At 36.4% G+C, this 13,413-nt stretch overlaps 1 protein-coding gene across 1 annotated transcript in view; it reads right to left on the reverse strand.

The window, feature by feature from the left end:
• LOC121369913 (chondroitin sulfate synthase 1-like) overlaps positions 1 to 2,547 on the reverse strand; it is a 3,273-nt gene extending 726 nt beyond the window's left edge. The window contains exons 1-2 of the mRNA XM_041494993.1: positions 1,897 to 2,547; positions 1 to 675 (exon numbers count right to left, since the gene is read on the reverse strand). The exon at positions 1 to 675 is cut by the window's left edge and continues 726 nt beyond it. Coding sequence (XP_041350927.1) covers positions 1 to 675; positions 1,897 to 2,547 — 1,326 coding nt within the window. The remainder of the gene's footprint in view (positions 676 to 1,896) is intronic.
• Positions 2,548 to 13,413: the final 10,866 nt, after the last annotated feature.

Here is a 13,413-nt window from a genome sequence, read left to right on the forward strand (position 1 = left end):
CGTGAGAAAATTAGCAAAGACCATCGATCGTCTGTACAAGGGCAATATCATGTATATGATGACACCCCGAGGTTTCGAATCGTCGAGAACTTCGACTACTTCGGGTATTTGGAAACGCTGTATGGCCACATACGGTTTATAAGAAGACCGATTTCCCATCGCCATGACATGTTCTACCCCTACATTAGGGTTTATTTTTTCGTAATAAAAATAAGGTAAATTTGATTTCTGTTTTGACGTCTTCAAAGCTAAAATGGTGGCATTAATCCGCAGTTGTCTGCCTCTTCTTGCTACGATTTCGTACGGGTTTTGATATGGATGGGTACGTGTGTATATAAGTCCAGATCGAATAAAATTCCAAATGTCATCTGTCCCATGATTCTTTTTCTTTTGGTCAATACTTCTTTTGTGCAATATTTTAGGAACGTGAATATTTGACTTCTTGTCCATAGACTGCGAAATTAGATGATCCATATCTCTAATGGCGTCCTCCAAGCGAGAGATGGACTTTTTAAGACGAAACATGCGTCTGGCGCTAAACTGGCTTCCAAGTCTGTACACATGTTCTGATTTCTTTACCGGGTGTAAGGTCAACGCTTTAGTGGCCTTGGGGTCCATTTCGCCTTCAAATGACCCATTTCTGTTGACGCGATTTTGGTAGAACATTGCCGAAAACTGGAAAAGGAAAAAGATAAATCATTAAAATAAAATTCCATTAAGATTGTTAATAAACGATTAGCAATGGATCTGCCAGACAGAAAAAAAACCTTTGTTGGGTTTAATATTGCGTATGGCTGACGTCTTTGTTCTGTACATTTTGTAATGCTATATTAATAATTTTAAACTGTTGAATTTAATTTTAATCATCGACATACGTAGCCCGAGTTCAAGAGCTAGACGGACATTTAGACGGTTATGATCGCTGTATCAGCTAGAGATAACCCTATAGCAAAAACACGGAATTGCTACATTGATCATTTTCGACTTCGCTAATAACAAATATTTGACATATCAATCACTAATCTCTCTGATACTATATGTCAGAATAACTAAATGTTTGACATCCAATAGCCGATGATTAATAAATCAATGTGCTCTAGTAGTGTCGTTAAACAAAAGAAAACTTTGTTTATATATAATGTGCATTAAATATATTTGAATATGCACAGCAGCCCAAAAACCGTGTCTGACTGTACCGTTAAATTACTGTGTTTTTTTTTTATCCTGTACATGTGTTCAGAAATACAGTTCGTGTTTTTAAATTATGAATTACACGTTTTTCATTTGTTAGACTGTGTTGGTGGTCAGGATATGCGTCTTTCAAACACATAAAGCTCATTTTGTTTTACCTGACTGTTCCTTTAAAGCCGACGATTTACTCAATTGAGCCCCTAAGTTTACTGTGTCAGTAGCAGGAACTAAGAAAATGAAGGGTGTATACTACCAAATCAAATCCCATAGACGACAATAGTAACATATATAATTCCTACCTGCAACGTATAAATCGACATAAATACCACAAATATAAATACTACCACCCCTTACCCTTAAAGTGAATCAGAAAAAACTAGGGATCAAGCTGCTCATTTCAGAGCTAACGGATAGCGTCTATGACTACCCTAGTTCGGCACAAAATTTTAGTACTTTTATTTACAAGTACCCCATACATGTTTCAAGCACAAGGCTACTTGACACAGTGGTACTAGATGAAATAAAATTGCATACATTTTTTGCCCAGATGAAACTTTATTTTTATTTTTACAACCAACACACTCACATTTATCACCAATTACAGGACTTGTGGCGTTAACTTCTCTATCAAAAGTTCGGTGCAACCTCGAACTTCGACCCAGCCGCAAGTTATTTGGCTTAGTACTACCTGAAAGGTCTTCGTACCTCATAGGCAGCGCTGCACGAGACGTCAGCCTGTTCGTTTACACATCTACCCAGCTCCGTGTCTTCGTGCTTCGTGAAGGTGTGCTTCAGGCATGTATCAAACCCTAAAGCAGTTCGTCTCAAGGTTTCCCTGGTAAAAACAATCCCTGTGCCTCCCATACAGAAGAAGAAGCTGTCATTGCGCAATCCGAGCTTCCCCCTCTCTCTTGGAATACCAAGTCCTGGTTGGCCCATGTACAGGCGTCTGGAACTATTTACTGAGCGGAGGAATTTCTCCAGACGGTCGGGCTGGATGAATATATCATCGTCGACTCTCATGAACCACTCATAACTATCAATGAAGTTGTCGTGTATGTACTTCAACATCGCAAAGGACTTCTTCTGCGGAGGGTATGCATTGTCCGAGACCTTGTCTAGGACTACAATGGGAAGGTGTCCCCTGTACTCTCTGCCTTGTCCCAGAAAGAACAATATCTTCCCAGGGATGTGTTTCCCCCAAGTTCGACTAATCGCCGCTGCTCTCGTTTTCAAATATTTTCTGGTTGTCATAACTCCGACCAAAAGAAACGGCTCATCATATTGGTTTAAACGTGGAAGGTCGTCATCAGGTTTTTCCAAGTTTGGTGGTTCTCGCTTGCAGCAAAGTCGCATGTTTTTTTCCACAAACATGAAAGATAATACGCTTCCAAGATAAATCCCAAGTAAAACTCCGGCTATCAAGTAAAATACAAACGAAATCTGTAACTCGTTTCGAAGACTTTTCATCTTTACGATTCACACATTAATAATTAATTGTAAAAAATAATTATTGAAACATATTCAAACAGTTTCCGTGTAACGAGAGAATAGAATATATACAATGTCTCAAAATTAATTTTGACGAACAAGGCAAAAAACTTACTTAAAATGGATAACAATATTTATATATCTGTGAATCAGTTTGTATTTATAAAAATAAAGTCAAAATATTTATTTGAAATTTTTATGAGAATGTTTCATTTCTATTCACGTCACACATAATGTTAAAAAAAAAAATCGTCAGTGCTGCAGTATAAAGTTTCCAGCTGTTTTTCTATCACAAATTCCTTGGTTAGAATCCACTCTGCGGAGATTGAGTTCTCTGTTACATTTTCATGCTTTCCACCTTTTCTATATTAGTCCTTTTTTTTATTTCATGTCATCGGCACGACCTGTAACAAATGTATAATAATTTCTCAGTATAGCATAATAATTTGTCCATCAACACAAAAGTAAATAAAAACAACTTTAGTACCGAAGTCATATCTTTGTACATGACAAAATTTAGAGGATGATGTAGGTGTTTTAAATATGATAACATTAATGTGAGAGGTATTTTAAATATGATAACATTAATTTGAGAGGTATTTTAAATATGATAACATTATTGTGATAGGTATTTTAAATATGATAACATTAATGTGATAGGTATTTTAAATATGATAACATTATTGTGATAGGTATTTTAAATATGATAACATTAATGTGAGAGGTATTATTAATGTGAGAGGTATTTTAAATATGATAACATTAATGTGAGAGGTATTTTAAATTTGATAACATTAATGTGATAGGTATTTTAAATACTATAACATTAATGTTTTAGGTATTTTTAATATGATAACATTAATGTTATAGGTATTTTAAATATGATAACATTAATGTGACAGGTATTTTAAATATATTAACATTCTATTTACCATTGGCAATTACTCGAGGTGTTATTTATCGTAGGATGTGTTTACAAGACATGCCTAAGTTCAGAAATATAAAAATCCTCAACCCATATATAATAAAGTGATCGGAATTAGCAGAAGTTAGTTTTATTGATTACTAGTAATTAATTTATAGCCTACTGGGTGTCAAATATTGAGTAATTCTGGCATATAGTCTTCAAAGGAAACCCGCTACATGTTTCTGTTCCATTAGTAGCAAGGGATCTTTTATATGCACTTTCTAACAGACAAGACACCGCGAACAACGGCCTTGTCGTGGAGCACTGGTTGGAACAGGAAAAAACTCGGAGAATGGGTCCATCGAGGGGGTTCAAACCTACGATACAAGCACCTCAGCCCAGCGCTCTATTGACAACTATCACCGTCCCACAGGTAACGCCTTATTTATTTCTGAACCGATTTTTTTTGTAACTTGCAAACAAAAATAGTATTTTATTATTATTATTATTATTTTTTTTTTTTTTTTTTTTTTTTTTTTGTTGTTGTCCAAAACACTTTTACTTTTCTTCTTACGTCAAGCCAAACTAAAATTATTTACAAAAAACCCCACATTTTTATAGAATAATGGGACAGACTATAGATTCCTCCCGTCTACTGGCGTTATATCATCTGTCTCATGGGCGGATCCAAGGGGGGGGGGGGGGGGACCAGGGGGACGCGTCCCCCCCAAAAATTGTTCAAGTGCCCTCAAAATGTCCAAGTGCCCTTTTTGTTTGTAGAATTTTTTTTTTTTTAAGTAAACAATAATTATATTGTAGATAAATGAAATCAAGATTTTCGTGTACATGCGCAAGCTTGCAGATATGTGTCTGTGTTATTGAGTCTCAATGGGGCCCCATTGAGGTTCTAACGCGAGTGACGCCAATTTACTTCATTATTGCTAGTATATTATGACGTAGAACTGTAGGAATTCATATTAATTGTAAATATCAAAACTTGTAATAAGGTGCCCTTTTGACGAGTCAATGTGCCCTTCTTTTTTGGTCCCCCCCTAAAAATATTTCCTGGATCCGCCCATGTGTCTACATATAATAATACTATTGTTATATTAAATTTTTTTACATTTGCTTAATTAATAACTTGCATATTATGCAATTGTGTATTTTGTCATTAGTTTTATGAATACGTAATTAATTAATTTTATTATAACGAATGTCATTGACGCCTGTGATGATTTAGATGTTTTAAAACAAACATAGATAATATTATGTAGCTATGCGCAACCTTGCACTTGCCAGGAATGAATGAATGAATGTTTAACGACACCCCAGCACGAAAAAGACATTGGCTATTGGGTGTCAAACTATGGTAATGCAAACAAATAAAGTGATGGTCAACAGCAATATAAAAATTCAAGATTTAAATAAAAACAGTGTAAAGAACTGTGTAAAAATACAAATATCAAAGATAGATACTGACTTTTTTTCAAAATTTTAATTGTATCTCGAAGAAAACAAGGGGATTGGTGCTGTATTGGCCATTCTCAAAGAGAATGTTACACCACTGCACCACGGTGAGGTTACAACACGAGCATGGGTGCACTTGCCAGGAAGTATATTAATATATGTGAAGAAGTACATAATACAACACACTGATGATGACAATGATGACGACAATTATGATTATGATAATGATGCCGATGCTACTGCTGATGTTAATAATGATGATTATGATGATGATGATGGCTTGAAAACATGACTTGAAAAATAATTAGGGTTTTTTTGTGTTATTAAGATACAATAATGTTTCAAGGTCGTAGACAATGATGATGCTGATGACAATTATGATTATGGTAATGCTGTTGCTACTGATGTTGATGATAATTTTAATAGCGACGGTAATGCTAATGATGATGATGATGATGACGACGACTAATATTAAATTTTTAAAAAAGCATCTTTAAGAATTTCTACTTACTGGTCTCTCGAGTTGTCCTTTTGCAGAGCAACTGGCGACAATATTTAAGTGGCCATGGAGTTGGAAGATTTACCCGTTTAGAACTAAGTTTTCTCGGGTGGAGGTGATGCCGTCTAATTGCGGGTTGAGTTGGAGTTCAATGCCTGGTGATCCGCAAAGAGGTGTGGTGGTTAGTCACCGGCCGTGTGAATGGATGTTGTCGTACAGTTTCAAATCCCTGCCTTCTGGATGACTGTTCATTATAAATCTGTTATCACTTCAGACATGCGGGGAGAAAAATAACAATACTAGAAACTGCTTAAATTGGTCAACAAAAGGATAAAGATATATTGGCTGCCCACTATATTTCTATAAAATCACACAGCGGTCAGTCTTAAATGGACCCAACATAATGTATCTCGCGACAAACTGTGGTGTTTTACAAACAAGACAATTTTGAAATGACAATGTCGCCTTTTGGCAAGTTAAGGTCTTTTATTAAAGAAAAATACAACTCCAGCTTAATATTCTCGTGCCATCAACAGTTCAGTTCAGTTCGTGTAGGTTGGAAATAGCATTGAGGATGACCTTCGCAATTTGGAATTATTTCTGTTCATTACAGCGCACGATAAAATGAAGAGGGAGGGTTAAACTTGGAATTGAGCCAAGGCCACTGCGAAATCGTGTTTATGAGAAAGATACTTTTAAAGGAATTGTTTACAGATATATTCATTCGCTGTATAAATCTGTTATAATCTATTTAAGCGTCCAGCCACCAGCAGAATTATACCGGCCATTGAACATAAGGAAAAGGAAGGAAATGTTTTATTTAACGACGCACTCAACACATTTTATTTACGGTTATATGGCGTCAGACATATAGTTAAGGACCACACAGATATTGAGAGGAAACCCGCTGTCGCCACTTCATGGGCTATTCTTTTCGATTGGCAGCAAGGGATCTTTTATATGCAACATCCCACAGACAAGATAGTACATACCACGGCCTTTGTTACACCAGTTGTGGAGCACTGGCTGGAACGAGAAATAGCCCAATGACCACAAAAAGTCAGTTTTAACGATTCAGTGGGTAGGTGGAAGACGACAACACCGACTTCTCTCTCACTAATCATTAACAACTACCACACTGTCCTGGACGGACAGCCCAGATAGCTGAGGTATGTGCTTAGGACAGCGTGCTTGAACCTCAATTAGATATAAGCACGAAAATAATTTGAAATGAAATTCACTAGACTGATTTTTATGCTACACAGTAAACCGAATTACCACTTCGGGAACCAATCAAATAGTTCGAGAACGTTAGCGAAACGTTTGCTGGCTGAACTTGGGGCTGGTTGCACGGCGTGCAAACTCATTACAGTTCCGATACTCCCGAGTTATTTATGCAAGTGTTATATGGTTATTTATAACCAATAAATGTAAATATGTAATTACGATAATATTATGATGTTCTGGGCTATATGCCGCTCTCGCAATGTCTAAGATAATTACTTATCACACACGATGTCCAACGACAATTTAAGCAGATCACCACAACATATGCGGAAGCAGGGAAAACTGATGAATGAATTAATTAATACATACATCTATGATTTTTATCGAATATTCAGCGTTCGATCATATCTAGCACTTGCCTAAAAATATGAAGTTCACGTTAAAAATGCCTTACAATTAAACTAACGTCATGAACGTTTTGTAGGTAAGGTGAAATGGAAACAACATACATAAGAGCAAATTTTCATTCAATTTGAAAATGAAAATATTTCTCTATTTTTACATTTATTTATGATCAATAACAACAAATGAATAATAAATCACTGCATAATAAGTTGAAAATATTGAAATTATAATGTGCTATCACTCTAAGTAAGAAGTGGCTTCCTAAAAAATTATGAGTGAAAATAGAAAGTAAACAAAAAGAAATATATGTCGCATATCAGTTCCTCGCTATCAAACAATTAAAGTATGAGTGACAGCAAACACTTAGGTATTTTAATATGTTTCTGGATATTTTGTTCAAGGTACATTTGTAACACATACACACACACACACGCACACACACGCATGCACACGCAAGCACGCACACACACGCACGCACACACACATACACACACACACACACACACTCTCTCTGTCTCTCACACACACAAACACACACACACACTCTCTCTCTCTCTCTCTCTCTCTCTCTCTCTCTCTCTCTCTCTCTCTCTCTCTCTGTCTCTCACACACAAACAAACACACACACACACACACACACTCTCTCTCTCTCTCTCTCTGGCTCTCACACACATAAACAAACACACACACATACACACACACACACACACGCACACACACAGATACACACACACACACACACACATACACATACACATACACTCACACACACACACACACACACACACACACACACACACACACACACGACCATTATGCAACTGTGAATGATAGAGCCCCTATAAATGCATTTTAATAATTTCAGTGTATAATATTACACGTAAATGAATGTGAAAAACCATGAGTACCTTTAGCTACCGTAGTACTAAACCAAATAACTTCCGTTAATACCACAAGTCCTGTGACTGGTGATAAATGTGAATATGTTAGTTGTAAAAAATATTAGTTTCATCTGAGCTAAACATGTATGCAATTTTATTTTATCTAGTACCACTGTGTCAAGTAGCCTTGTGCTTGCAACATGTATGGGGTACTTGTGAAAAAACGTACTCAAAGTTTGTGCGCAACTAGGGTAGTCTTAGACGCTACCCGTTATATCTGAAATGAGCAGCTTGAATTTTTTTTCTGATTTACTTTAAGGGTGAGGGGTGGTAGTATTTATACCCGTGGTGTTTATGTCGATTGATACGTTGCATGTAGGAGTTTTAGCCATTTATGTTACTATTGTTGTCTATGGGATTTGATTTGGTGGTATACACCCTTTATCGTTAGAGGTAGCCTACGTGGCGGTACTGGGTTTACCGACCAAATTTCGAAATAAAAATATATCGTGTTATTGAACAAACATTCCCTTCCACTCCATCCAAAGGTAGGTCTAGAAACAATGTAATTAAAATTAGCTCCACTGGTTAATTCGTATTACCTGTGGATCTAACAGTACCCCGTTGCAGCTCATGTCCAGTTGACCTTTCATTCGACCAATCAAAACCTTACTTGCCAGTGATTTGAAAATAATTTTAAAACATTCGGGATTATGTCGAGGGTATGCGAAGTGATTCGCGTGAATTACGAAGTATGCCGGAAACTAATTTCAATATATATGGTATAGCCATAAAATATGTTTATACTAGTATACAATCCAGAGTTTATTACTGCACTTTTCCCCTGTTTTTTAATGTTGAAACAGACCAACAAGTTCGCCTATTGCATAAATAGTCAAGCCCGTTATTTTTAGAATTTGTATGCTCCCGAATAACGCTATAAAAGGCGAAGTGTAATTGGTCCATATTTAAATTGTCATTTATAGATGAAATGTCACCTGGACATGGGAGTCCACGCAATACTGTTAGATCTACTGGCAGACCAGTAGAGCTAATATTAATCAGATTGGTCTAGAAATGATCACATTGTGGACCTTGAAGTTATTCCTTAATATTTACATAGTGGGGTAGGGGTGGGGGCACAGTCTTTAGTGATGGTCATAGACATATGGGCTCCCATTTTTGTAGGGAGGGCAAGTTGGCTTTTACCCTAAAAAAAATGCCCAATCTGGAAGAAGGAATGAATGTTTTATTTAACGACGCACTCAACACATTTTATTTACGGTTATATGGCGTCAGACATAATATGGTTAAGGACCACACATATATTGAGAGAGGAAACTCGCTATCGCCACTTCATGGGCTACTCTTTTCGATTAGCAGCAAGGGATCTTTTATATGCACCATCCCACAGACAGGATAGTACATACCACGGCCTCTGTTGCACCAGTTGTGGAGCACTGGCTGGAACAAGAAATAGCCCAATGGGTCCACTGACGAGGCCCGAATCTGGATAACAACAGTTATTCATAATTAGCATTACTACCAAACAGCTACATCTAGGGTTGCAAACGAATCACTACGCATTTTTACACTAATTTTGAGGGTAGAATGATGGAAATACATGGTAAAAAGGTCTCGGGTTAGCACATTTTGCCCGAATCCCGTTATAATTTTTGCCCAAATTTGAGCAAGTCTCGTACGCTTATGGTGATGGTTATTTATTTAGATTAAGACGAAACATTTTACGTTTTCGTCTTTAGCAGAATGTGGAGCAGCACAGCTCTCTCTCTCTCTCCCCCCCCCCCCCCCCTCCCCCTCTCGGGTCCTAACGGCCTGTTTTATTTCGTGAGTTAGAAAAAAACATGTTTTCCCGTATATGCCATTTGATTATTTCTGAAACAGCAACTAGGCAACATTCCTCAACTAATTTTGACTCGTGCTGTCGTACAATTATTATATTATGCAATTTTGTCCTGTTCTGTTTGTATAAAGTCCAATGGCCTTAGGACCAATTTCTTGTTTACGGTTCAAATATTGCGAGATTTAAACCTTAATCTTTAAGCACATAAGCTCTTGTGAAAAGGAACCTTTGCTAACTTTTCATGTGGAAAATAATTCTACTACTCGCACGAACCAGGTTGTTTCGTGTTACATATGTGGCAATGTAGGTCGAAAGAATGTGGACGGGGTTTGGATGTCTCTAGCATAAGATACCGCTTTTATTTTAAGAAAATTAAAACCCTTTCTCGTCTCCTCATTTAATATGTAATATATAGGCCTACTTGCGGGAAAGATTCTTGTGCACCAAATAAAATGGTCTCAAACCAACTGTAAAGTTTGTGAATCGTTGAATGTTGTTGTGGGTTTTTTGGTAGGGGTTGTTTTTAAATAAAGTTTATTGACCCCAGAAAACAAATATAGTAGTCCCAGGGTTTGGGCCCTGGTATCGCTACTTTATAATCATTTAATAGGTTAAACAGTGTACATAAGAGAAAGGTACTGATATATATATACAGTGAATCCCCACCCCCACTCCAAGGACCGAACCCTCTCTAAACCGTAATTATCTCAAAACCGGACATTTTTAGAGTGGCTCATGAAGTGGCGACAGCGAGTTTCCTCCCTTATTATATGTGTGGTCCTTAACCATATGTCCGACGCCATATAACCGCAAATAAAAATATGTTGAGTGCGTCGTTAAATAAAACATTTCCTTCCTAATTCAGTACCTTACAAAATAAGTGCTCAAACACTATACGAATACATTTAACTAATAAAGACATGTTGAAAACACAATTTGAGAACAGTATTTGTTACTATAAAAACACACACTCATGTACGAAAGAAAGAAAAAGAAAGAAATGTTTTATTTAACAACGCGCTCAACACATTTTATTTACGGTTATATGACGTCAGACTATGTTTAGGACCACACGGATAATGAGAGAGGAAACCCGCTGTCGCTATGGGCTACTCATGTACGATTACGTCATTAGATGTTAAGCTTAATTTTAGTAAATAGATTGTGAAATGTATATTGGGAGCAAGTAATACAAATGGATTTATAATATACTTTTGGATTAATATATATATATATAATTATATATATATATGTATATATATATATCTGTGTGTGTGTGTGTGCATATGTATATACATACATACATACATACATACATACATACATACATACATACATACATACATACATACGAATTATGCGAAAGGAAAGAGAGGGTGAGTAGAAGAAAGATATTTGTAAATAATGAAAGCCTTTTCTCTGTATTAATACAAGTTGATTCTTGTTTGATATATTAAAAAACATAAACATAGGTTCGTCTTTTTAACCCAAAACAACAACTACACGTATTTAATGAAATGTGTGTAGATCGACCACCACTGATCAAATTTGGTCCAGTCACAATTGCGAAATGCAAGAAACCTTTCAGCATTATATAATTAAACACCGGCCTCGGTGGCGTCGTGGTTAAGTCATCGGTCTACAGGCTGGTAGGTACTGGTTTCGGATCCCAGTCGAGGCATGGGATTTTTAATCCAAATACCGACTCCAAACCCTGAGTGAGTGCTCCGCAAGGCTCAATGGGTAGGTGTAAACCACTTGCACCGACCAGTGATCCATAAAGGCCATGGTTTGTGCTATCCTGCCTGTGGGAAGCGCAAATAAAAGATCCCTTGCTGCCTGTCGTAAAAGAGTAGCCTATGTGGCGACAGCGGGTTTCCTCTAAAAAAACTGTGTCAGAATGACCATATGTTTGACGTCCAATAGCCGATGATAAGATAAAAAAATCAATGTGCTCTAGTGGCGTCGTTAAATAAAACAAACTTTACTTTGCTGTATAATTAAACACTATTATTTCTTTAAACCATTGTACTCAGAGAGCCATGTTGGTGCCAGCACTTGCATAGATATATTTTGAGACACTTATTGTAAATGTATATATAAATAAATGCTTACAAGTGTGTGGACATGCCCATGTCTCTAAATAAATAAATAAATGCATACATACATACATACATACATACATACATACATACATACATACATACATACATACATACATACATACATACATAAATAAATAAATAAAACTAATAAATAAATAAATAAATAAATAAATAAATAAATAAATAAATAAAATAAATTAATTAATTAAAACAAGTTCGCCACATAGAACACATCCCTACCACTGCCACACGGCAAAAATCAAAGATAGTGGTATGTGTTGTCCTGTCTATGGGACAGTACATAAAAACCGTTGTTGCTTATGGAACAATGTAGATGGGTTTCCTCTGAAGACTACGTGTCAGAATTATTAAACGTTTGACATCTAGGGCGGGATTTTGCTCACCGGTAAAGGGATCGCCCGAAGTGCATGGGTCGTAGGGTCGAATACCGTCAGCGGACGCATTGACTTTTTCCCGACCCAACCGGTGTTAATGGAAAAATGTTTCCTTTGAAGACTGAATGTCAGAATTTAAAAATATTTAAATTTAACTTTGACTTTATTTCGACGTTTCACAAGTCTTAATGCTTTTCAACAGTCCACATTAAAAATATGTGCAGAGACATTATAAATATTTATATTAGTAAGCCTATAGCCATTTTGCCAGTCCACTTCCATAAGTATCATTTTAGAAAAAAGTTAATAACGATCTCCTTCTATTCACTGTGGCTGTCAGGGCCGTAGCTAGCGGGGGGGGGGGGGGGGGGCGTGGGGGGGGGTCTCTTCTTAACCGTTTAAGGAGTTTTAGACTATTAACTACTCAGTCCCCCCCCCCCAAAAAAAAAAAAAAAAAAAAAAAAAAAAATTAAAGTTTTTTAATTTTTAAATCCTAGCTACGGCCTTGGCTGCAACATATTTTTTAAAATATTGAGTGTTCTGTCGGTATATATCTGTTTAAATTTATTTGGTAATAATTACTAGGTACACAGATCGTTTGCAAAACAGAACGAACAGGAACAGAAATATATATATATTTTATTAAAATGTTCATAAAACTGCATTACGCCCTGGCTGGGCTTCTTTTGATCAACTGTCAACTTTCCAGGAACTTTATTCATAACATAAATATATATATATATAGTGGGAATACAGTACATTGAAAAGGAAGCTTACGTTTACGCCTACAACTATAAAGTGGCCTTAAAAAAAAAGAGGAAACCGGAAATATTATCTTTTTCTCTTGCCATATTGAAAGTTAAGTACTCGTAACCTATGGTCCGTCCCACGGGGAATGTCTTTTCCTTCATGCTATGAAATATAACACAAGTTAGTTATTTCTGAGCCGAATGATTTGTAAATTGCACACAAAAGTAGGTT

This window comes from Gigantopelta aegis, chromosome 4 (genome assembly GCF_016097555.1).
Source record: "Gigantopelta aegis isolate Gae_Host chromosome 4, Gae_host_genome, whole genome shotgun sequence".
In the NCBI taxonomy this organism is placed as follows: Eukaryota; Metazoa; Mollusca; class Gastropoda; order Neomphalida; family Peltospiridae; genus Gigantopelta; species Gigantopelta aegis.